This window comes from Camelus bactrianus, chromosome 8 (assembly GCF_048773025.1).
Source record: "Camelus bactrianus isolate YW-2024 breed Bactrian camel chromosome 8, ASM4877302v1, whole genome shotgun sequence".
Classification (NCBI taxonomy): domain Eukaryota; kingdom Metazoa; phylum Chordata; class Mammalia; order Artiodactyla; family Camelidae; genus Camelus; species Camelus bactrianus.
In genome coordinates this window covers 5,212,967-5,239,194 of record NC_133546.1, presented here as the reverse complement: position 1 = coordinate 5,239,194, position 26,228 = coordinate 5,212,967, and the positions used below count along the sequence as shown (strand labels likewise).

At 34.2% G+C, this 26,228-nt stretch overlaps 1 protein-coding gene across 2 annotated transcripts in view; it reads left to right on the top strand.

The window, feature by feature from the left end:
* Window positions 1-26,228, top strand: part of PACRG (parkin coregulated) — a 448,401-nt gene that overhangs the window by 39,717 nt on the left and 382,456 nt on the right. For both annotated transcript variants that reach the window (XM_045524592.2, XM_045524591.2), the window contains exon 2: window positions 16,461-16,595. In XM_045524592.2, the coding sequence (XP_045380548.1) occupies window positions 16,461-16,595 (135 nt within the window). The remainder of the gene's footprint in view (window positions 1-16,460; window positions 16,596-26,228) is intronic.

Genomic DNA, 26,228 nt, shown 5'->3' with positions numbered 1-26,228 from the left:
ACCAGATATTTTGGGCACCTTGTCTTTTCCATGCAAGTCCCAAGGGTTGGAGTGCCTGATGTATGGCACAAATCCTCCTCTCCTCAGAGAGTAGCTCTGGACACATGAGATCCCTTCCTATTTTGTGTCACCATGCCAGGGTGGGATTTTTGGCAAGACTGAGTATTGGCCTTTCTTGCCCTTTTCATTGTGGCCCTTTTACCCTTTGTTGTGGAGGAGCTGTTCAGCTAGTTATCAGTTCTTTTTCAGTGATAGTTTATTCCATATGTAGCTAGATATTTAGTGTGTCCATGGGAGAAGGTGAGATCAGGATCTTCCTATGCCATCATTTTGGACAGCTCCTTAGAAATGTTGTTAGAGTAAAGGAACATAGTATTTCTAACCTTTTTTTTTTCCTTTGAACATACCATAGTTATACAGAATTAGCATGTTGCTTTCAATTTATATATGTGATGCTTATAATTTCACAAACTTCAAGATATCTTTTATAGTTAATGTAAGATTTGTTGAGAAACAATAACTATTATACAGACACTTAACTTAGATTGCATATGTGTGTGCTTACAAGAATTGAAAGCCAAGCTGAACACAGTAATTTCCATTGATATATTTGCTCTCCCCCCACCCTCACACCACTCTAACTCTAGTTTGCTTTGTGCTTCATCTTAACTTTCTTATTTCTGTAGATCAGGACCCAAGTTCAAGATCTTAGAATCACTTTTGACTCCTCCATCTTTCCTCCCCCACCACACATATAAATTTTCAAATATACCAGAAGAATGTCTTCTTATATCTGCTATGTCTTCTTATTTTAAACAGTATATTTATAGATTGCCTGATCCTTCTATAATGTAAGATTCAAGAGAGTGTGGATCTTATCTGTCTTGTTTACTCCCAAATTCCTGGAACCTAGAACAACAAATACTCAAGAAATATGTCTTTAATGAACTCATGAATGTCACTTGTGTTTGTCTTCCCTTTCCATCTAGACTAGCACCACCTTGGTGCTTTTTACTTCTATTTAAATTATTTAAAATAAACAGCATCCTTTCAGTTTAAATTTTACCACTCAGTACTCTGTTCCAGAAGGAAGAAGGGGAGTACAGGGAGTAATATGCAGTTTTAAACAGAGGCAGTGATGGAAAGCATTACTAAAAAAGTGAGCCATGAGAAAGGACTGGTTCTGATATGCCTGCCAGGAAGGCAGCTTACTTTTTAGATGCTGTTAGTTGCACAGACGTGATGGTGGGAGTGTATGAAAGTTAGCTATGTTATTTCTGTTTTGCAGTGAAGAGGGGCAAGATAACCAGCTGTGACTGAGGATAAGGAAGGGGTGCTGGAGGTTTGAGGAGAGAATAAATGGTATGAAGTAATCATCCATGTGAATGGTAGAGTGAAAGAGTAGGGGGATGTAATAAAATTGCCAGCTTGGTTGTTTTGCTCCAGCTAAATTCAACTGCATAGGTGTTAGCACAGAGTTGGCAAAGAGCTTGATTTAGGCAGCATTAAGGTTTTGCAAATTACACCAACCAAGAGAGTTTAAGGGAGTTAAGTATGAGTGCGAGGGAGGGATTATTAAACTGATTGACCATGAAGTGCAGGAAGAGAAAATAAAGGAGAAAGAGGTAGGTAGGTAATTGTTACAGTGAAGAACTTTAGGGTTTTAGGTTAGTGCTTCAGACAGACTGAGCTGGAAAGATAAGAAATAGTAACATTAGTGTAGGATACTTAAAGTTGAAATTGTGGAGGGACTGCAGTTTTTTGTGATAAGCCTCAGAGTAACTGGCTGACCAGGGTGCCGATCAAGAAGATTGAAGGAGAACTGGTCAAGGAACTTGAGAGGCCAAGATGCTGGTCCCACCATCTACACAAATAGTGAAATCTTACAGAATAGGAAGAAAGTTGCAGTGAGGAGCAAGGCAGCAGTCCATTGCTAGGCCTGGTGTTATAAAATGGGTTTTGAGAGAAAACAACCAACACTGCAGGAGAGGCAGTATCCCTAGGTGAATGTCAGGTTTAAGGTACAACTAGAAGGTGAAAAAAAAACATTCTGAGATGACAGGAGAGTAAAGGAAGTTTTGTGAGGACTGATCGTGAGTGGCAGAGGCTCAAACAAGAGAATGTATAGAACCACATGGGTTTGGGATGCAGAATGACAGCTAGTGTCTACACTTTCCTTGGGCTAAAGGGCATGATGAGTTTAGTCCTGATGCTGCTGAAGCCAAAGTCCTGGGTGGTAAGAGGGGCAGTGCAGTTGAGTTCAGCTTCTCTTAAACCCCGAATTAAGGGGCAGAGTTGTTCTTCCTCCTAACACAAGGGCTCCTTTTTGAAACATGTCCATGGATAAATCTGTCATTTATTCATTTTCACCACAGCATTCCATCTTAGGGCAATGCTATGATTATCCATTCTACTTATTAATGATCTTGTGTTGGTTCCTTTTTTTCTTTTACAAGTGCTGCTGCTATAAACATGCTTATAAGCATCTCTCAGTATGCTTTCTTACTGAGAAAGACAGTAATCATGTGCAAGATACTCTCTAGGGTAGATGCCGAGGGATTCAGTTGCGTGGTCATGGGATAGATGCATCTTTCTATATGCACTTTTACTGGACAATGTCAAATTTTTTCCAAAGTGGCTGTATCAATTTACACTCTAACCAGCAAGAATGAGATTTCCTGTTTCTCTATCTCTTCTCTTACATTTTATATTATCAGATTTTTTTTAATGTCATTTGTCTGGTAGCATAAAGATGTTTTATTGTTTTATTTGCACCTCTGTGATTATTTATAAATTTTAACATTTTTTAATTTGTTGATTGGCTATTCAATTTTATTCTTCTATGAAGTTACTGTTTATTGGGTTGTTTACCTTCTTATTGATTTGTTGGAATACTTCTATGTTTCGGATATTAATTTTTCCTCAGTTGCATGTATTGCATGCCTTTTAACTTTTTAAATTGTATCTTTTTACACGGCCACCTCTTTTGCTCTCTTGTCTTTGGAGATGGCCTGCACTCTGTCTATGGACTGTGTATCTACTTTTAGTTTAACCTGAGCACCCAACCCCCACACCTCATGACCTTTCTCTTGCCTTTTAAAACAGCCTACACTCTATGTAGTATGTCTGTCTAAATTAATCTACCTTTACTAAAAAAAAGTAATAATAATAAATTGTGTCTCTTGATGAACAATTGTTATTAATTTTAATGCAAACAAATTTGTCAATTTATCAATTTATAGCTTGTGTTTTTGTCTTCCTTAAGAAATCCACTCCTATCTCAAAATCATAAAGAATCTTTTTCCTGCATTTTTATTAAATGTGTATGGTTTTGCCTTTAATATTTGTGTTTAAATCACATGGAACTGAATTCAAGTATAGTGTGAGAATTTCACTTTTGTGCATGAATATACAGTTGTCCCAGTACCTGTTCCCATTGATCAGCAATGTCTCTTCTACTATATTATCAAATTAATTTATGCATTCATTTACAAATACTTATTGAACATCTATTCTGTACCTGGTGCTATTAATCTAGCAAGAAAGAAACCAGAGAATAATCCATTATGGAGTTTATAATATAGCTCAGGTAGAAAGGCAATAAACAATAAACATTATAAATACCTTCCACAGTATGTTGGAAGGGAATGAACACTATGGAAAAAAAAAAAAAAAAGCAGAGCTGGATAAAGGGGTTGGGATCCAAAGTGGGGAGACTGTTATTATTAAATGAGATGTCATGATAGGTCTCTTTGAGATTTAGGCAGACACTTAAAAGAGGTGAGGGTGTTCACCAAACAGACATAGAAAGGAGGAACACTTCAGGCAGCAGGGACAAGCAGAGCGTACTCCCAAAGTTAGAAAAATGACTAGCATATTCAAAGAGTAGCAGGGAAGTCAATGTGTCAGAGCAGAGTGAACTATAGAGAGGAGTGTGAAAGAAACCAGAGAAGACACGGGGAGGTCAGGATGTGTAAGGCTTTGTAAGATCTTTGTTTTAGGGTACTTATGCTTTATGTTTCTTTTTTATTTAAATATTTAATCCATTTGGAACTAATTTTGTTGTAAAATGTGAGGAATTGATCCAATTTTAACTTTTCTAGATGGCTACCTAGCTGCCCCACTATCAACTAATGAGTAATCTATATTTTCCCCACTGATTTGAGGTCAACTTAGCTATGTACTGAGTATACATAATCATTCTGGTCTATTGATAGATCAGTGGTCTAACTTGTACCTGTAGGCACTGATAATCTTTTTCTGAGACTTCCTGCCTAATATTATTGATTTATTAGAACACATGAACTTTGGAATCATCTATTTCTAAAAAGAGAAATTAGGTTATATTTTTATTGGGATTGTGTTAAGTTTATAAATTGACTTAATAAAATTGACTATCTCATGATATGTAAAAATATATAATCTTTCTATCACAGAAAATTGTATTTTCTTATTTTGCAAGTCTTCTGTCTTTCAGTCATATTTTAAAGTGTCTTTATTTATATCATATACACTTCTTATGAATTATTTCCAGGTATTTAATATTTTATTATAACTGAGATCTCTTTTCTTAGATTATATCTTCTAACTGGCTATCATTTTTAGACACAAAAACTATAGATTTCTGCCTGTTAATTTTGTATGTGACTGCTTTTCTAATTTTCCATATTATTTGTCCATTTTCAGTTGTTTTTCTTTGTTTTTTGAAGGGTGTATAATCATACAGTCTTTAAAGATTTTATTGTTTTATCTCATCTTCTCCAATTTTTTAACCTTTTTTTCTCTTACCAAATTGTATTAACTAGTACCTCCAATAAAATAGTAAATAATGTTAAGTAATAGAATTAATAGAAGACATCTTTATATTGCTCTTGATTTTAGTAGCAGTGTGTTGTGTTTTCCTATTAAGTATGATACTGGATTTGGGTCTTTTAATTTGCATTTTTTGATGGAGTTTTGTCTATCTTTTATTTTTAATATTTCAGGGTCACTTTGTTTTAGCATAGAGATATATTTTCCTTTGTGAACCAAACTGAAAGTTTACTGACTCCTTTTTACACTTATTAATAGCTGAGATGGGTCTGTGTTCTGTGAAATTACTCTGTAATGTTTTCTACTTTTATAAAATCTTTCTCTGTGGTCTGTTTTCTTTGTTTATGTGTATTTGGAAGAATGAATGCATATTTCTTTTGTTTTAATGGTTATATTTATAATTACCACTGTATATAACATCTGTCATCCTCTTTTTTTTATAAAGTAGCTATTAATTTCTAATATGAGCAATGAAAAAAATTAGCATGTCTTCTCTTCTTTCCCCTTCTACAGCACCACCTGATTTGAGTCAATAAAATCACTCTTCTTTGTGTTTATCTTGGTCCAAGTAAATGTAATTTTGTGCTCTACATGAAATCTTTTGACTCCCTGTGATAACAGATAAAGCAAACATCATGCTCATCATCTCTCCCCTAGTCTGTGTTAACTGCATCTTTTGCATATGGCATATTCTTTTACATTCTATACTGTTGTAGTAAAGCCAATCTAAATTGTGTGTTCTATAGTTATTTATATCAAGACTCACCAGCAGTACTTTTGCCAGTTTCCCCTTTCCATTCTTAAGAATCTCAAATTTGTCTTCAAAGAGCTTCCTCAAGTGTGGTTCATAGCAACAATTTTCTTTGAATACTTGAATTTCAAAATACTTACGTGTAAACTTTATACTTGAAAGGCAGTTTTCCTGAAAATGTACACTTTGGCTTACACTTTCTTGTGAATCTTACAGTTATTTTTCTATTGTTTTCTGGCATAAGATGTTAAAATGGAAAAAGTATGAAATCAGCCTGATTCTAATTCTTACAAATGACTTGATTTTTCAATGAGCTATACAAATAACCTTTTATATTTTTCATTTTGATAAATTTATTAACATATGTCTCGGGGGAGATTGTTTTAGCTTTATATTTCCTTGTATCACAGAAATAGTTTTTCAGGAAAATGTTTCTAGAGTTCTATCTTTATTTCAGCTAAATAATTCTTCTATTTTAAAAAAGGTTTTTTAATGATAATTTTAAAGATCCTTCCCCTCCATTTTTTTGAATTTCTTCTTTGAAGATTTTAGTTATGGTTGTTAGATCTCCTTTGTCAATCTTTCACATAATCCATTTTGGACTCTTTCACATCATCTATTTTTATAATTTCAGTCACCTACACCCAATTTGTATTTTTGCAATGTTCCTTTTCTCACTTGAAAACTTATTCTAATTTTATCTTCATATTTTGTATTTTTTATTCCTATTTGTTCTTAAGAGTTCGACCAGCTTATGTTTCATTTTCTCCCAAAACAGTACCATTTCTTCTCTGTCATAATTTTTGCATTTCTAGTGTTTGGTCTTCTTCCATAGAGCTGATTTCTTCAAGCTTTAAAAATTCTTGGCAAAATATTTTATCACAGTGTTTATCTCTGCTTGCTGTTTTTCTTCAATGTTAAGTTTTGTTGCTCTTTTATACTTTTTTTCTTATAGTATTTTTGTTTTGATGCTGTGCTGGGTTTTATTTGAATAGTCATCATTGAATGAGTTGTCTTTTCTTAGACTATAATTTGAAGTCAGTTTCTGGGTCATGTAGAGGGTAATATTCTTCTGGGATTTTTAATTTAAAATCCTTTTCCATAAAATCCTTTTCCATCTCTGTTTTCAGAAAGAATGCTGGTTGCAAATATTATTTGGTTTTGTATTTATTTTGGTGGCCTCTTCCTCTGCTTCTCTGATCCCAAATGGCTAGTAAAGGTCTTTGGCTGTGAGCTCTGATTACCCCCATTTCTGCAAAAAAGAAACAAAAGTTTGCTTTTCATGGAATTTTCCTCACCAGAAATAAACTTTTTGTTGCTGTTTTCTGGAATCCCTCAGTGATCTCTCATCACTCATTGTCTTTCATCTCTTCCATTCCTCCCAGATGACTTGTGCCTTATCTCAGTGAGCTTTTAGTGGTCAATGTCTTTTCCTCCTAATTTTACAGTAAATGGAGGTCATACTGCATTTGTACAATTTTAGAATAAAAAGAAGTAAGAAATGCTCATTCTAGAAATCATTTTAACTTTTGAGATTTAGTATTTGCCAGATAGCAAAGAACTAAAGTAAGCTGGGGAGGAGGGCATTTTCTTGACTCCTCCTATATTTCTTTTAAAGTCAAGGTATTATCTCATATTTCATTGTGTAATAAAAACAAAGATATAGTAACAAATTTCAAAGGAAAGACAGATGAGGAAACTCCTCACTGACTCAAGTTACGTGATATGTGTGTGTATAAATTACTTATACAAGTATGTGGAATGTTTGTATCTGGTACTAATATCTAACATATTCCAAATTATTCTTAAAAATTTGTTTCAAATCATGTAATTACATATGTTCATCTAAAGTAAACTATAACTATGCAAGAATGAACAATTCTGAATATAAAGGAAGCCATTGATAAATCTTCTAGGTTTGTGAGTTATGAGTTTCTAGTTAGGGTTGGTTAGACAAATGGCCAAGACTAGCTTGTTAATAAAGAAGAGGTTAAGAGTTTATTCTCCATGTGGACTAGTTGGCTTTATTTTGGCTACAAGCTGAGCTAACTTCAGCTAGCTTTCACGAATGAAGATCTTGGCTCAGGAAAAATGCACGTTATTTACTAAAAAATAAAAATATAAGGTAAACAAAAGTAAAAACATAAAACATCTAGATAGGGAATGATGCATTACTATCTTTACCTAGGATAGATGATGTACAGTTTAGATAAGTCTTCATTCCTTCTTCTTTTCCTTTCACATTCTTCACATTTCTTTCATGGTTGAATGAACTGTGGTATAAACCATGGTGGAAAAACTCAGACTAATAAGACTCTACTCTTGTATATCTAATTATGTTGTCTTCCAGTTAAGTGGTAATATGCATGTTTGGTATTTGCCATAACACACACATTTTTGCACATTTCTTTCTTCCTTCGCCTGACTATTGGAGTTTGTAAATTATAACTAGAGTATTTAATATCTCTGTAAAGTGTATGAACTTTTAAATTAGTTTGTTTTAGAGGAAGACAGAGACTGATGGGAAAGCAGAACTCTTTTTTTTTTTTTACCAATATAAATATCTTTTATTGTAGACAGTTCTAAAAATTGTTTTCTATTAAATAGCTAGTTCTTTCTGGAGAACATCAGTTTGTATCATTAGACACAAGGATTTTCAAATTTTCTATTAAAATATTCATGATCTGTAAGATGCAAATAGTAATAGTCTCTTCACAGATACAAAAATAACATTTTTAATCTAATTATTCAGTAAGAAATAATTCTGTTGTAAGACACTGAAGATATATGTTTAGATATAAACTATTTACCGTGCTTTCAACATTAAAGGTATAAGAGGAACAGAATGTATTTTAAACTCTTACCCATTTATATTCTCCTTTCACATTTAGCTCACTCATTTCTTTGGCCTTAGTGTTAGCTCTGACAGTGTATTAGCCACGCTGTCTCAGTCATTGAGGCATTTTATCAGTTCCACAAGACAGACACTAAATAGCACAGTCTAAATTGAAATCTCTGATGACTCTCTGGAGACAAGTTGATAGCAAGAATCATACTTGGGCACTTAAATATGTGGCCTTCTCCCATATTTCGCTGCAGGAAGAGAGCAGCTTTTAAGTAAACTTTTTTAGCCTTCAACTGTCAAGATTTCTTTTTTATCATTTGATTATTGCATCTCATTTTGTTAGGCAAGACTATCAATCTTCTTTTTTTTTTCCCCCTACAACGAAGAATTTAAGGGACCATGGATGCCTATTACTTTAAACAAAACAATTCAAAAGAAATCATGTATTCCAACCACTGCTTTCAGGACTATTTTAGATTATAGAGACAATTTTGAAATAAACTCTTACTTCCAAGTGTGTTATAGTTTAGTTATAAAATTTAAATGACATAACCGTAATTTGCCCAGCAATCTTTAGGACTTCCTTATGTCATACAGTTACTGCAAAAGCATTTTTAAATCAAATTATCAGATCCTAGCCTGAAAAAGTCTAGATCCATGAAACTGAGCTTGTTATTAAGATAGTAAAGATGAAAAAATAGGCCTTGAAATGGAAACTTGGATGTGTTTCCATAGCCCCTTTGAAGTTCAATTTATCCAGAGTAAAATAAGAAATTCCTGTGCCCTTTGAGATTCCTCTTAATGCTACAAGTAGGTGAACTCTCTGACAATATTGTACGTCCTCAATATTTGTTGAATTAATAAATACCCATGTTAGGTTCAGAGGTATAGACAGAATCTTAGAGGTGTAATTTTTAATCTAACATATGAGGAAGCTGAGGATGTGAAGGGTACAATCACTTGCCCTTGTTGTAGGGCAGCACATCCATCCAAGTTTATGCTTCCTTCTGTACTGCATGTGTCTTCACAGTCCTTTTGGGAACAAAGCAAGAGGTAACTTATTGTCAAGTAGAAAAATTAAGTCTAGTACCAAAGTCTTGTAAATTTTCTACTTGAAGTATTTGTTGTTTCACTCCATCTTACTCTTTTCACTAACACTGTATCTCTTTCTCGTGCTGCCTATCTGAAAAACTCTATTATAAGTTATTTGGGCTTCTGGTAATCATCATATGACAATACTAATTTAAGTCTAACTTATTATAATATTCACAATATTAATATTAGTTTTATTTATGCTATTTATATTTAAGCTAGTCTCTGCAAGCACTTTAGACTAAGTTATTTCATTTTAAGTATCAAACAAGACTTAGATTTTAGGCAAAATTTTGCCATTTGTCAAAGTGAATTTCAAAATAGGAAATGATGGTTTTTAATGTGAGAGCTTTTTCAGAGAAAGGAAATATGTATTGGTCTAATCAATGTTGAAGTTTTGGTTATAAAGTTGTGGTAATAATTGATAATTACTTAGATGTAAAATATAAAAAATTTCAGGCAAATTAACTCTGATTTAATAATTAGTAACTACATAAGTTATAAATAGACAGGTCTATGCTACAGTAACCATAATTCTCTGATAATTATTTCTAATTAAAATTGCACAGAATTCATGTTTATAGGAATTACAATATATTTCTGCCTGTTTCCACTGAAAAATATAGCTACCTTGCAAGGCTAAATAAATTTTTGATGAAAAGGAACGATGCCTTAAAACACAAATGTTTTATCTTCTGAGTGTGCAGAATTCTGTGTATCTTTCTGTGGCATTTATCACATCCTTACTTCTATAGACGATTTTGAGAGATATTCTTATCTCTTTTCCTAAAGATATATATCTGGAGACTAATATATTTGACTTATCTGTCCCCAATAATCCAAACCTAGTGACTTGGAAATATTATGTATTCAATACATTTTTCAATGAATGATATAGGTACGATCTATTTTAGAGCCAGTTTCTTGAATGTTTCTAATAAATATTTTAGTTTATGTGACCATAAATTCTTGAATTCAGATTTGTAAGTTTCTAACACTGAAAAATTTGTAGTTTACTTCACAGTTTCCTCTGGCCATTTTAGATAAGTGTATTAGTTTTACATATATCTAATCTGAAATCCATTCTGGTTCCGTAAGTGATTAAATAGTTTATGAATTCCAGTGTTATAGTCCATTGATATTCTTTTACTCCCCCATTCCTCCTGTTTTAACAATGACACATTGCTAGCAGCCCAGATTTTGACAGCCCATAGGGCAGGATAGCTCCCAAAGAGTATTTCTGGTTTTACTTCATATTCCTTATTCTTTCCTCAGTGCACTGTATTCTGGCTTCCACCCTATTATACCTCTATAGCTCTTTGATTTTCAGAGGTCTGTCAGTCTTCTTCTTAATTGACCTCCTTGTATCATTAAAACAAAAGAAAACAAAATAGAACTGTTCCCTCTCATTCACTGATCTCTGGGATACCATCCCTTCCCCATTTACTTGCCACTGTTCCAGTTGTTCTTTCTATTCTCCTCTAAAATCCACTTATTATTAAGTCTCCAGGTAACATGCTGGGTTCTCAGGCTTTTTCTTACTCTTTACTTTCCTTTTGGGAAAATTTGCCAATTTCCATAGATTGAACCCAACCACTCAATAATAGACAAACTTTGTCAACAGCCTAGATCTATCTCCCTAATGAGCTCCATACAGATTGTTCCAGCGGTCTAATGGCCAAGTGTAGTTTGTCCTCAAGGCATTTCAACTACAACGTGAAGAGGAGCCTAATCCCACCGCAAGGTCGAATATGCCTTCTTAGGGAAGGTTTCTTAGGAGAGATGAGGTTTGTGCTGAGTCATGAAGGTGACTGGTAGTTTCAGGAGAAAAAGGAGGAGGAGAAAAGGGAGTAAACGAGTGAAAGAGAATAACAGGTTTATGGGGCAGCAAAATCATGGAGACCAAAGACAGCAGAATCTGAGAACTGCCAGTACTGGGGTATAATTTATGCTTGGGTGCCTGTGGAGGAGTGGCTGGGGAGATGAACAGTCAGCTTGCAGATGTCTTTGTGCAGCATGTGCATGGGAAATCATGTATGGATTTTAAGAAGATGAGATATATGATTTAATTAGTCAATTAAAATATTCATTGTGCAGCTGACAGAGAAATGATCTAGACAAGGCAGAGTTGGAGGCAAAAAAGGCAAGTGAAGAAAAGATAAAGAAACTTTCCCATTAAAAATTTAAAACCTTTAAATGCTAAATAAATGAAAATGGAAAACAAAGATAGGCGATATTGTAGAAAATGGTACCAATAGCTAATATATTTTGATATAAAAAGCTCAAACAAGTTGATTTAATATAGAAAAGACATGAACATACATTCAAAAATGTGTGCATATAGCTTTATACTAAAATGAAAAAATGTTCATTCTCATTTGTTAAACATAATAATCCAAATTGAACAATATGAAGATGTTATAGACTAAATGTTTATGTCTCCCCAAAGCTTTTATGTTGAGGTCTTAACCCCCAATGTCATGGTATTTGGAGGTGGGGTCTTTGGAAGGTAATTAGCTTTAGGAGATGGTCCCATGAGAGTGGGGTATCCATGATGGATTAATGTTCTTTTAAGAAAAGAGACCAGAGCACTCTTTCTCTCTCTCTCTCTCTCTCTCTTTCTGCCAAAGGAGGATACAGGGAGAAGGTAGCAGTCTGCAGGGTAGGAGAGGGGTTCTACCCTGGATCCAGACCTTGCTGGCACCCTGATCCAGCCTCTAGAACTGAGAAAATAAAATTTTTCCTGTTCAAGACATCCAGTCTGTGCATTCGGAAGCCTATCTCATGTCTGCTGAGTACATGACCGCTGTGACCCACCAGCTAGCTGCTTAACCAAAGTAATTTCAAAAAATCCAGATTTCATGTTGATATATTTCCTAATGAAAATATGAAATTAATGTTTTTGCATTTTGTTGTTTCAGTGTTAGTGAGTCGGCTAACTGGACCAATTAGAATAACAATATAGATTCCCCACTTGAAGTAAAAGTCTCCTTTTTTTTAAGCAGTTTCAGTTTATGTAAAAATTAAATCTACTGAAAAGGAAACTTTCAAACTATATGATGAAGAAGTTTAGAGAGCCTTAACTTCCTTCTCATGCTAATTATTGTTAGTTTTGTGACCATATGACAGATACTGTGATCTAAGTCCTAAATCCATTACAGCACATTCAATAAATGTCAGCATATAAAGTATACTGTCATCTGTAGTCACCACAAAGTGCATTCAATATCTTGGTTCCCAAGTGCATTAGATTTTATTAAAAGCATTCTGCCACAACATCCATTCTTCCTAATTGGTTTACGGATAGCCCCCACCATTCAGGCAAATCTAAATTGCATTTCCCCACAAATCTAGTTTGATGTATGTTTCCTTATTTGCTCTATATTATTTATCATAAATTGGGATAAAATCCTTAAAACATGAAATAAAATTTACAGTAGCTCTTCTTGTACAAATATGAGACTTACATAAGGATTCTTAGCAGTATTTTCAATTTTTAAAGTTCTTTAGTTAAGCTATATCCATCTGTGTGATTTCCAGTAATAATCTTTATTACCTTTCCAGAGGTTAATTATATTTCACTTGATTTTTCATATACATATTTTTAGAATTAGTTGGAATTCTGGAATGAATTATGTGTAGAATATAAAAAATAGTATGTCCTTCTATCAGGTTTAAGTGGGTACATATGTATTTGGAACAGAAAAAAGTACTATTTAGGGACATAGTGATAGAGCATCTGCATAAAATTAGGTATTGTCCCTGTTGCACTAAAGGGTCTAAGTGATAATATTCTAGTCAGTTTTATAAATCACAACTTTTGAGATTCCAGCAGTTAATTTGGAATGGATCTATAGCAGAATTCAAAAGAATATAGTGCTTAAAAAGAAGTAAATGGCAGAAATATAAAAACAGAGGCTTACAGATACTCAAGAAAGTGTTGTCATTGTTGAGTTTATTACATATTAATACGGACAATTTTGTAAAAGTAAATAAAGACTTCATGGAACTGTAGGTATTGAATGATTTCTGTAGACAGCCCAAGAAAATTTATGGGAAGGAAGAGGAAGTATAAATTATCTATTACAATTTATAAAACGCCTTTTTGGTATCTTAGAAATGTGTTCATTCTTTGAAAAGTTTGGACAATTAAAGGTTTGAGTTCAGGATCTGAAAGATTGGGGTATATTTAGGATAAGAGACAGAAGGAAAAAGAGAAACCAAATGTAAGATAAATACAAAGAAAAGGGAGAAATACAGATAATCTCAAACAAATTTTAGGTCAGCTAAACAAACGAGATGCTTGCTGTCAACAGCATAAGTAATAACTGGGCATCTAGAGAAACTGAAAAGGATGGTTAGCAGATGTTGAGCAGACAAAAGATCTAAATAATTATTGCAGCTGAATTTTTAAAATGAAGACTTGTCTTTGATCTCTAATGGAATACTAAAGAGGCCCCCAACACCCAGTGTCAGTGGAGAACATATAGGGGGGGCTTGGTCCTCCACTCCAGCCAGCAATAATGAGGATCTTTTCCTTTCCGTTGTGATGGGGTCCAAGGATGCCTCATGGGGGGGACTTCACCATTGCCCAGCAGCAAGGAGGCTACTCCATCTGTGTTGTCAGTGTGGGGAGCAATAATGAGGCATTGCTACCCTTCCCTGTCAGAGAGGTGACAGTGGAGGCCAGTGGTGCTGAAACTCCCATCATCACCCAGTATCAATGAGGTGCTCCCTCCACATGGTTTAACAGAGGCCGATGGAGTACTAGGACTTCTGCCCCAGCCTGGTAGGAATGCGGTGGTGCCCCCTACTGCATTCCTCCTAGAGTGATGTCAGAATAAACCAGCTAAAACAGAAGGTTTAAGACCTAGAGTCTCATAATATACCAATGTCCAGATTTCAATAAAAAATCAATTAGCACACCAATAATCAAGAAGCTTGTAAAACAAATGAAAAAAGACGATCAGTAGATACCGCACACCGCCAGTCCCTGGCAAACACAATTCTACTCTCTGTTTCTGTGAGTTCAATTATTTTAGATTTCACCAAAAAAAATGATATCACACAGTATTTGTCTTTTTCTGTCTGACTTATTTCACTTAGCATAATGTCCTCAAGGTCCATCCATGTCATTCCAAATGGCGGGACTTCCTTCTTTTTATGACAGAATAATATTCCATTATATATATATAGTATAGTATATATATATATATGTATTTAAAAGTTAATTTTTCAAAAACATAAAAAATGAGGCATCTGTTGACCTGTAGTCAATACTGTATAATAATACACACACACACATACGCATGCTTGCTGGCTAAATTTTCTTTCTTTAGCCTGTGTTCTACCAGTCTTTTGGAGGTGTTAAAATGGTGACATGATGGTAGATAGTAATGTTTTTAATGTAACTTCTTGGCAAAATAAGTTGTTAATTCTTTATTGGTTCCCAAAATTGTGATTCAAAATTTAATGTTCTATGAATTGCAGAAGTCCAGAAATGATATCTCTACAGTTTCCATTATACTAATTGTGTTGACAATGTTCTCCTTTATATATAGCATCCAGCTCAGAGCTCTGCACAAAGTAGCTGTCATACACATATGGTTATTTAACAACTGAATGAATTTGGCTGAAAACAGTGACTAATGGTTCTAATACCAAAACAAATGTCAAATCTTCAGCAAGTAAGAGGGATATCTTGCTTCCCCACCGCCCAGTGTTATCTGTTACTTATGTAATCATATGCTGGGAGTAATGTGCTATGTAATGAAGAACATTCTAAACTCTAATAAATGCCTTTGTGTTACCTCACTCTTCATTTCCACTTCAGCATTTAATCATCTTAATAACATATTTCTTAATATCCCACTCAATTTCTGACATTAGTCTTTATATGTGCTTCAGGTAAAATGAATTGTCACTATCTGTTATATTAGATATATTTTATATATACTTCATTAAAATTAAAGGTTTTCACACAGATACTAAAAATTAACATGATATCAAATAACTTAAAATATTAAAATATTAGGTAAATTATTTGCTATCTTGTCTATGTTAGTAATTAACAAATAATTATGTTTTATTAAACTAATAAATGACTAATATATACTTCTTTTTACAAGCAGTAAAGACAATCACATTTAGACTATATGTAAGGAACAACACAGTGGACTATAATTTTCTGAAAAGTTCACTAATCATTTTGAATTTTGTAAGGTGATGAATTAGTTCATATGTAAATAATGCAGATTTAAAAATTATACTCAATGTGAATAACTCAATATGCAATATTTCTTCTTTGATAAAAATCTCAATTTGGCAGAGGAAAGATTCTCATATAATCTCTTCTAGTTTTTTTCTCATAAATTCATATTATCAAATGTATGCTATACACACAGGGTAGACCACCATTTTTCTTTTAAACTCTCTCATTTATCATTACTTAATATTACATCACATTTTAATGGCTTTGTTGTTAATATTCATAACCTGAAAACATATCCTATTATTTTATTTATATAGAAAGATTTAAAGGAGAAATTTTAAATTTATTTCTTCAGCATTCCACAAAGTATATCGGACCTGAGACTAGAATCTGTGATTATTAGGAATCTTTAAAGTTTTAACACTCTGAACTTAGTTGGTTCTATTAAAATGTTTTCCTTAAACAAAAGTTCAGGCTTTTCTTCTTTATAAAGTGATATTTTTAAGTGACATTTTCTAGGAATGCTTTGTAAAGTAGCTTGAAGTAAAGTAAATCCTTAATAGTGATTAGAAAATAATTTTCTTCAAATGTTTGTGTTAGTGAGATTTCTGTTGTCCATTATTAAGATAATTCGGTTTGTCTTCCAGAACATTTTATACAAAATGAAACTTAAAAAAAAAATAGTCTTTTCACTGTGCATTTTTCAGTATGTTTTAAAGTCTGATTTCTATTTTTTTTTTTCCTGGAAGGTGAGAGGCCCTCCAACTGCAGGAGCTTTTAAAGAAAGACCAACCAAGCCTACAGCATTTCGAAAATTTTATGAGCGAGGAGACTTCCCAGTTGCCCTTGAACATGATTCGAAAGGGAACAAAATAGCGTGGAAGGTAAGTCAGGGCACAGCTGGGGGAACCAGCTGTGCTCACTGTGGAAGTGACATCTCCCAATGCCAAACTTGGCTGATAAGTAAATAAGCTGGAGTGATTTCTCAGTGAATGGAAGATGGTGGGTAAGCTCTTAAAGGAAGCCCCCCATGTCATCCGTCCACCTTGACTAACAATTAAATTATAGCCTGCAAAAAAAAAAAAAAAATGACAGAGTTGCTTTGCCTCAGAGAATTGTCTGCTGCCCAATTCATCTCTTATTTTTATGAGAGCCTGGCATCCCAGCTTGTTTCAGGCAGTCCATCAGATGATGGAACTGGTGGCTGGATACAGAGAACAACAGCCATTCATCTCCCCCAGATTTCACCTTCCTGCAGGACACTTCCAAATGGAAGCTTTAATTACCTAAATGGATAGGTCAAGATTGTCTGCTCCCTGGAAATGCAGAGTGGAATACGAAAGCAGGCGGGTTCTCACGGCTGCCCTCTCCTCTCTGTCTGCAGCACGCGTCGGCCGGTGCAGTGGCTGTCATACATGCCCTGTTAGAGGCTGACCTCCGCCTCTGAAACCATTACAGCACCGACATTTTTCTGACAAAAGGTTAATTGGCTTCAAAATAAATGTATTGCCTAATGACTCCATTCTAATGTGGCTGTGTTTCTTTCTAAAAGGCTCACTGATGTTATTTGTAAAAACTTGCCAATCTTTTAACTGGAGAAGGCTTTTACATTTAATTTGAAAAATGAAAGCTGATCTCCAACCAGCTTCTGCTATTTAATTATTTTTGTTATCAAGGACTTTACTTTGGGTGATATTTATCAGCTAAAAGGGCTTCTCTGCCTAAAGATAGAAAAGCAGTTGTGCATGTGTGAGTATCACATCAGGTTAAGGAACACAAAAGGTTTTTGCCGAATGCTGTTTTAAATCTACCAGTTGATCCATTTAATAAAAAAGGTCCCACAGTAGTGTCCGAAGGTGAATGTCAGGATTGTTTGTAATTAGTAACAAATACATTTACAATAAAAAGTAAAAGTGATCGAAGTGAAGAATTCATCAAAGTAAATAGCTTAGAAATGTTTGTTAAAATTAACCTTTTCCTCCTTTTATGGAAAAATTAAAAGAATTGTGTTATTTCTAGTATGTCATTAAATGTTGTCATATAATTATCAAACATCTTGAGTAGTCACATGATACCCAGTTATTGAATTTAGAATTATTACAAATTATATTGGTAATAGAAATCTGAAGGTGGCCTTTTTATCAAATTTTGTCATAATTTTTTTAGCAGGAAGAGAACATTATTATCTTGTTTTTAATCGTCTCTATTAAGTTTTGAATTTGTTATGTGAAAATGTGAATAATGAAAAAATTTATAACAAGTATAGCTAATTTAGATATTTTAGTCTTAAAAAACTTTAATTTGGGGCTTTCCTTATATTTGATTAGTTATATGGATTTTGTGTTTGTCTACGTACTGATTCATGCAAGACAACATAGTGGAGGTTCTTAAGAACTTGATTTCTTTTGAGTAAAAGAATATGCCATATTTTTTGTGTTTTAAGTAATTATAGCACATAAAAATTGTGTCAATGAAAAGAATTCATAGATTAGTTTTTGCCTGTTCAAGTAATCTTATGAGTAACTTTTAAGTGTCAAGAGACTAGAAAAAATCGTCTTGAAAGTTACAAAAATACACAATGAATCATTTTGCTTTATCTTTGATAATCCAACAGTCAGAAGGGATATAAACTGCTTTTCTTTTTTATAGCTGTATTAATTCTTTTAAGCTACTATTGACTATTGTACTGATTCAGCAAGCTAAAAAGTCAGAATAAAGAGGAAGCAATTTATTTGCTGCCTCTGCTAGGATAATAGCCTACATTTAAAGAAACATCTTATCCTATAACCCATAGACCTCTATCTTCTAAAGCTTTACAAACCACATTTCAGTTGTACTGCTGTAACGTTGAAGGTAAAACACTAAGATTATTAAGCATAGGCTTGTGAACCATCTCTCGATATATTCATGTTTATGCCTTGGTGCACGTTCTGTGGGGAAGGACTGATACTTGGTAAGACCAGAGGACTTCTTTTAGGATGACGTTTCTGAAGAAGGGGCCTTGGATATTGAAGGAAGCCGGGCTCCCCATGTATACCACAAAAAACAAACTAACCAAACACCCAGAGCCCATACTGTACTTCCCTGTGTGTGAACAGAGTGCGTGAGCCCTGGTCAAGTGAACCTCTTATTTCATGGGCTAGCCGAGTCCTCCCTGAAGGTCCCTGGGCAGCTGTGATTCCCAGGATAACACTTGTCCTCTCTCCCCTGTCACTCCTTGTGACACCCCTGGGACTCCAAGGACAGTGATAAGTACCTGAAATGGTGGGTATGATTAAGTGGCAAGATCTACTTCTTTTTATCAGAATTTCGGGAGGCCTGTGACTGAAAGGCTGAGTCACTGCCTTGAGCTGTGATAAAGGCTTTCCGGACATCTCAGGCTCATTCATTCCAATCTGTGAAGTTGCTGAGAGATGACCCCTACCCAAAACCTCAAATCCCCCCTCTATTTGTCCTGGATTAGCTGACCCGATCAAAGCTCTATTAGAAATCACCATGTACTCTTGAAATAACAAAGGCACTCTATGGTAATATCTAATAAATGGCCCACTAAAGTCAGAACATAGAAGTAAGAATTAGAGACAGGTAAATGTCTTTGCAAGTTTAGATTGCTCAACCCACATCTGAACTGCCATCGTAGCTTAGTGCACATGAAGTGGTCATTTGTTCCACATGTCAAAACAACAGGCAGACCAAATGCTGTAATCCCTGTGGTTTTGTGTGTTCCTTGTGGTGTTGCTGAAGATCTGAGCACTGTCTAGTGCAACTTTCTGCAGTGATGGAAATGTTCGGCATCTGCACTGTCTAATATGGTACAAGTAGCCATATGTGGCCATTAAGCACTTGAAATGTCCCCAGCGAGACTGAGGAACTAAATTTTTAATTCTAATTAATTTTAATTTAAATAGCCACATGGTTACCATATTAGACTGTGCTGCTCTAGATTAAGTTCATGGCAGTTAAAAATAGATGCCTGAACCTGCTAGCCAGAGACAAGACTACAGCTATGTAAGAATTATTATTAAAGTGGGAAAATTGGACTGATGTATGCATTTTTGTCATGGTTGTGCTTATCATACATTCCTTAGTAAATATGAAAAAGGGTTTTGCAAAATATTTGCAGTGAAATTTTCTATATACTTACTGGTGGCAAGTTAATGACCTATGAAAGATGAATAGCTCTGATCTGGAATATGAAATCTACCAGGCAAGCTCTGACATACCTTTTTTATTTTTAAATATGCATTCTAAATATAGTTTAAGAATTCTTTATTATCAATGGTATTGAATCCATTACAAAGCATACTAATTGCTCTAAACATTCAATCTGCTTCTTTTAGTGCATTTTCTTGACTCTACTAACATTCCAGAAACATGGTTTAGTCTGTTGCTGATATCTTCAATATCCAAAGTACAGGCAACAGAAGTGAACAAGCACTAACCATTCTGAGTAAATTACAGAGCAGATAATCAGCATGAACTGTGGACATTTAAAAACTGTGTTTGAGTTTCCACACCTAAAATTTCCATTGTTCAGTCTCCTGTACTTTTGTGGTATGATCATATGCCTTTATAAGCATAGTGCAGGGTGGGGTGGGGCTCTGCCTAAAGGACCTTCTGGAGAGAAAAGAAATGTCATACAAACTTGCAAGACATTCCGCACGTTGTCTCCCCTTCTGCTGCTTAAAGAAGGAGTGACACAGACATAAGTGTAGAAGATGGTCCTTTGGTGTAGAGAAGCTTTAAATTGCATCAAAGCCAGGCATTAAAGCACTAGTCACAGGGGAATATAAATGACATGGGAGTTTACTCCGCTTTTCTGTGAACTGCTGTCTGCTGCCAGCGTCCTCCATCCATGAGACTGACAGCCTTCAGGTCTCCTCAGGGGTGGTCCTCTCCCTCCTTCCTCCTCCCCTTCCCCCGTTCCTCCCCTTCTTCCCCTTCTCTTCTTCCTTCCTCCCTTTCTTCCTCCTCCTTTTCCTCTTTTTGTTTACTTCCCAGAATCCATATTTCCCCTTAGATGTCCCAGGCTGATTTTGTAGAAGGAGCCAGGAGTCCATTCTAGTTCTCCATTTTGGGCAGGAATCTGAAATCATTTCGAGTAATCACTCAGAAAGACTTGAAACAGTCCTTGCTACACACTCAATGAGGAGCAAAATATTAATTATAGGTGCACTGTGAAATCACTTTTATTATAAATTCTAATCTCAAGATACTGTTTTAGAATAGTATGAGAATACTATTTTACAGTATCCAGTATAGACCTTGGGAGAAAGAGTTGGAGAAAACTGTAATAGTCACATTGGATTTTTAAAAAAAAAAAAAACTATATGATATTATAAACCATTGCCTTATTTTGATAAAATTATATGGAAACAGCTACAACTACACTAAGATGTCTCTAAATTTCCTTACTTTATAGACATTCTGATGCAGTAAATATTAGTAGAAATCTTTTTTCCATGCTACGTGACAGAATGTGACATGCACTGGTATGCACTTAAGAGAGTCTTGTTTTCCACTATTTCTGATTTCTAATGAACATGCTTAAGGATGGTCCAGGTACTAGAAAGGTTTGAATAAGAAACAGACACCCTATAACTGTCTAGCCAAATCAGGATATAATACAAACCCTATTATAGATGGCGAGTAAAACAGCAAACCTCCAAACTGTCTCATAACGGGAAATGCTCAAAATGGACTTGTACTTTGCCTCAAATTCCCCTCTCTCAGAACCTTATAACTCTTCATCTGGTAATGTTGTGGTGGCATTGTCCAGAGTAGCTTAGCTGCCTGGGGTATTTCTGCTTTCTTGTTTTCTTATCCTTTATTTGGTATGTAAATCATCTTTAATAGCTAGTTACGTTGAAATAAAATTAATGAAGCCAGAACTATGTGCCTCTGATACACATAGGCAGGTATAGGTAAGTGGCCTGTCCCTGTACCTGGTGGTCTCTCCTCACTGCCAAATGCATTATTTCCCTCACTGGCCTATTGGAGATGTATATAGTTTCACCACTGAAGCATACACCTGTGAGGTTAATATCATTAATTGTACAGTTACTTGATTAAAACTTGAATCACACAACATTGTTTTTCAATTAAAAATTTAATTCATAAATTAACACTAATAAGGTAAAGACACACTTTTCTATTTTTTTAACCAGTGAGTTATATATGAATTCATTTATGTATTTATACTGCATTTTAATACTAAAAGATTTTAAGTTGTTTTACAAAGAACTATAAAATACAGAAATTTAGCATATAATAAAAAAGATGAGAGAAAGTAAAAGCCACGTAAAGACCTACAAAAGAGTCAATATCAATATTTTATTAATAAAAATGGCATATCCAGAAGTCTTCTGAGGCAGGGACTTTGTCTGTATTCCTAGTTTGTTGACTCCTTTATCTCAGTGCAGTGCCTGGAACAGTATCTGGCACAGAGTTGGTGCCCAGTGATGTGTGTTGAATGAATGTAAAACATCCTGGGACTAGTTACCCCTAAGTTTGATTTATCTAGGCACTGTGACCATTCCTCTCACTTTCTAGGCCCCCCCACCCCATCTGTGATGACCAGGTACAGAGTGATTGATGTGGCCCTTTTTAATTGGGTGCTCTAGGAAAGTTTGTTTTATAGTTACTAAAATAACTATATATTGAGATGTTCATGAAATACTTCAAAGAACGGATACTGGTTAGAAATCAGCTGTACAGACCAAGTCTTCAAAATGCTTAGATTATATGTAATGCTTTCCCCATTATTACTGATTTCTTAAATTTCTTAAATTTCAAAATGACAAGTTTATTTTTCTTTCTAAATGGCTAAAAACATATGTCCAATCTGAACATCCTAGTAAAGAAAATGCTGTACATAAATTAATTGGATGCTAAAATTTGTTTTAAAAATGTCTGTTGATGGTGGCTGAACAACAATTCTCTGTTGACCTCCCAGATGCTAATATTCATATATAACTCAATTCAGAATTTCTTCTCTGGTATGTTCTGCTTTTTTTCAGTTCTTAGAGGCATTGGCATTCATGAACTATAAAAAGCTCTGTCAGTGTGACTGTTTTCACTGACATAAATGATAATTTCCTACTAGGAAAAACATTTATTGAATATAATTATTATTAAAATGTTCACTAATTTTGTTATAATTAAAATCATCCCCAAACTATGATAGCTTATTATCTGTCAATACTACTGCATTTTAAAGTAAGTCACACTGTGATATGATACCTAATCCATTAACCTTCAGTATATCATTGCCAAAATTCTATAAATTTGATTAATAATTTAGTCCTTTGATGCCTTCAATTTCTTAAGGGTTCGAAAAACTAATGCAATATCTATTATCCCCTCAGGCAAAATCGATACTGATTTTTGAAATTTTGTAGGCAAATTTATTTGAGTTGAATAATTTGTTTCACATGAAGAAGAATGAATGTACTCTTGGAATTATCCTGGGCTTCTGTTTCTTTTGATAACTGCCAAAACTTGAATCTGGATAACAGGCCTTAGTAGAATTTGTAAGGCAAATTTTACAAGAGGAGTGACAATTTACCTGATTTTTGTACAAGAAGAGAGCTGCCACATTTCCGCTGTTAATTCCTCTGTGATTAATTAATAGACAGATCTTATTCTAGAAGTCTTGGGGAAAAAAATCCTCTGGCAATTAATGTGCTGTTCTGTTGTTTTTTTCTTTTTTTTTTTTTTTTTTGGAGGAGGGGACTGCCTACACAATTAATGCCGTTCTTTTATATGATGTAAATTGCTATGTGTTAAAAGTGTACAGCATAAAAATACAGCAGGAATCAAAAATAACTTTAATTTAAATTGGTTAGATGACCTCTGAAAGCTTGAAGAAAGATTTTCTGCTGAATGGGCTGGTGCCTCCTGCTGCCTGTGTAATTTATGTGAGAAATTAGTGTGAATGGTTCACTTTTATGGAGCACTGCTGCTTGTAGCAAGCCTGCAGAAACAATTTTCCCCCCAAGCCTCCATCTGTTCTTCAAACTAGGGCATATGCCATCTCATCGAGCTTGAAAGTCAACTGATTTATAACTCCTGGAAAGTGTGTAGATTGAAAAGAAAGGTCGACTATTGCTATGTGACAGTGATTTGGTAGGCATCGGCTAAAGACGATTCACATTACTAGGGACCCCAGGGAAACAAGCAATGCTATAAGTTTCATATCTCAGTCAACTGACATCTAGAAGAAAAACAAATCACTCCTGCTTTTCAAGTTGCACAACCCCTGCTGTTGAAAAGTAGGAGCAACCTCGGTAGTGCAGGAGTGCCACAGCTAAAACTTCCTGTCAGCATCCCATGCAGAAGTGGGACTGCTGCCACCCTCCCAGTGATAGATGTATCAGTACTCAGAAGTCCACCTCAGGAGTATCAGTACTCTAATCTTAAAGCTAAAAATCTGTGTTGCTGCTTTACAGACAGTTTTGTTTGGGGACACAAGTTGGCCTTTGATGACTTTTCTTTGTCTACCAGAGGGAGAAGTTCCATTTCTGTTCCAATTAGTAATTTAATGAATGGTTCCTTTTCTGTCTTATCACTTGTCACATATTCTTTCTCTTTATTGAAGCACATTAAAGATCAAAAGTTGTTTGACAGATGACAAATGGAATCAGATTGATGGTATGATAGTTAAAAATAAACTCAATGTTTGTTTGATGTTTTTAATTGAGAATGGTCAGTGTCTATATTTGAGGCTTCTAGATATTTAGTAAATGTTCAACCTCCTGCAGTTATATTAGTTTTTCCTTTTCTTTCAGGTAAAATCTAAATAAAGTATTAGTGAATAATCATATCAATTTTAATACATATTTGAGGCAACAATTTCAGGAAGTTACATTTTACCTTTATCAAAAGAAGGTTATCCTGACTTTGAAAGTTCTATGCAAAATTAATGCTGCTAGAATAATAGGTTGAACTCATGTAAAAATGTAAATTTTTATCCTTATTTTTCTTATAAAATTTTATTCTCAATACAAAATATATACATGTTTATCTTATAAAATAAGAAAATATTGAAAAGTAGAAGGAATAAATGAATCATTCATCTTTCCACCATTCACTGAATCCAACTGTTGACCTTTTTTTTAAGTATTTCGGTCTTATCTTTCTTTGCACAGTTAAAATAATAGTATATACGATACCTTGTAAAAATTTTGTCATTATGTGGTATATGAAATTTGTGTACCCTTATTCTTAGATTATCTAACTTTTTTCCTAGTTTAAAAGTAGTAGATGATTATTTTAGTTTTCTTTTAGAAAATTTTGAAAATGGATAAAATGTATACATACGACAATATTCATCCCAAGATAACCAATTTTAGTACAGGCTGTCTTCTACGTGCCTGTTTTTTACTTTGCTAAAGTTGTGTTTCATATGATGATTTTGGAAGAACCCAAAGGAACATTCAAGGACCTAATTAGGAAAGGAGATTAATAATGGACATAACTGCCCCAGGAGTATTAATAATGAATAGTTTTCTCAGCTTTAATAACAGCAACAACAAAAAAGACAACCATAGTTTATATGCATTTTAAAATTTTCAGTGGTCATTACTCAAGGCCTTTGGAAGAGATATGTGCCAATATGTGTGTCGCTGTGTAACTTTGCTTTGGCAAGGAATATGTGGCTTCCCCTTAAGCAAATCTTAAGCTATTATGCCAACCACGTGCGTGAATTTGCCGTTGTGAATGTATTGTTTATTTTTGGAGAATAGCAACAGATGTTAAGAAAAAGTTTTATTAAATATGAAATACATTTCTTGCTATTGAGAGAAGTATAAAAATGGACAAAGATAGTCTACAGAATCATGATAAAACCAATCCCTGCCTTCAGTCTAATACATATCTCTTACAAGAAAAAGTCCTACAGAATTTCCAAAATTGTGTTCCAGTCTGAATAAAGGAAAACCCATAAAACGTTCAAGCCACAAATTTCCCTTTCTTGAGTTCTTAGAGTCATCTTGCTCTGTTTATATATGTTTAGGGAATTTTATAAGAAACATGTACATGGGTTGAATATTTCTGAATCCTCGAATATCTTGAAAATATAATTTTTCAACTTTCAAACATGAAACACATTTGATTCAAATTAACAGTCTTAAATTACAACTGTTCCCCTCCAAATCTCTAAAAAATGTTAACATTAATGTATTCCAATGTATGACTGCTGAGAAATTAAGACCAATCTGATTTTTGTTCCTTTGATCTGTTTTTGTTTGCTTGTTTGTTTATCTTATTTGACAGCCTGGGTAATTGCACTGTTTGTGTATACCTAGAAATTGCTTTCATGTTTATTTTTTGTTTTTATTGAGTCTTTAATATAGAAAGCTTATTCTATCTACTTACTTGAAACTTTTTCTCAAGTGAGGAAAGTTTTCTTCTCTAATATCTTTGGTATTATTTTTGTTACTTTTTAATTCTTTCTTAGAACAAATATCATGTATTTATTATAAACTTGTATTTTATCCTGTCATTTCTATTGTTGT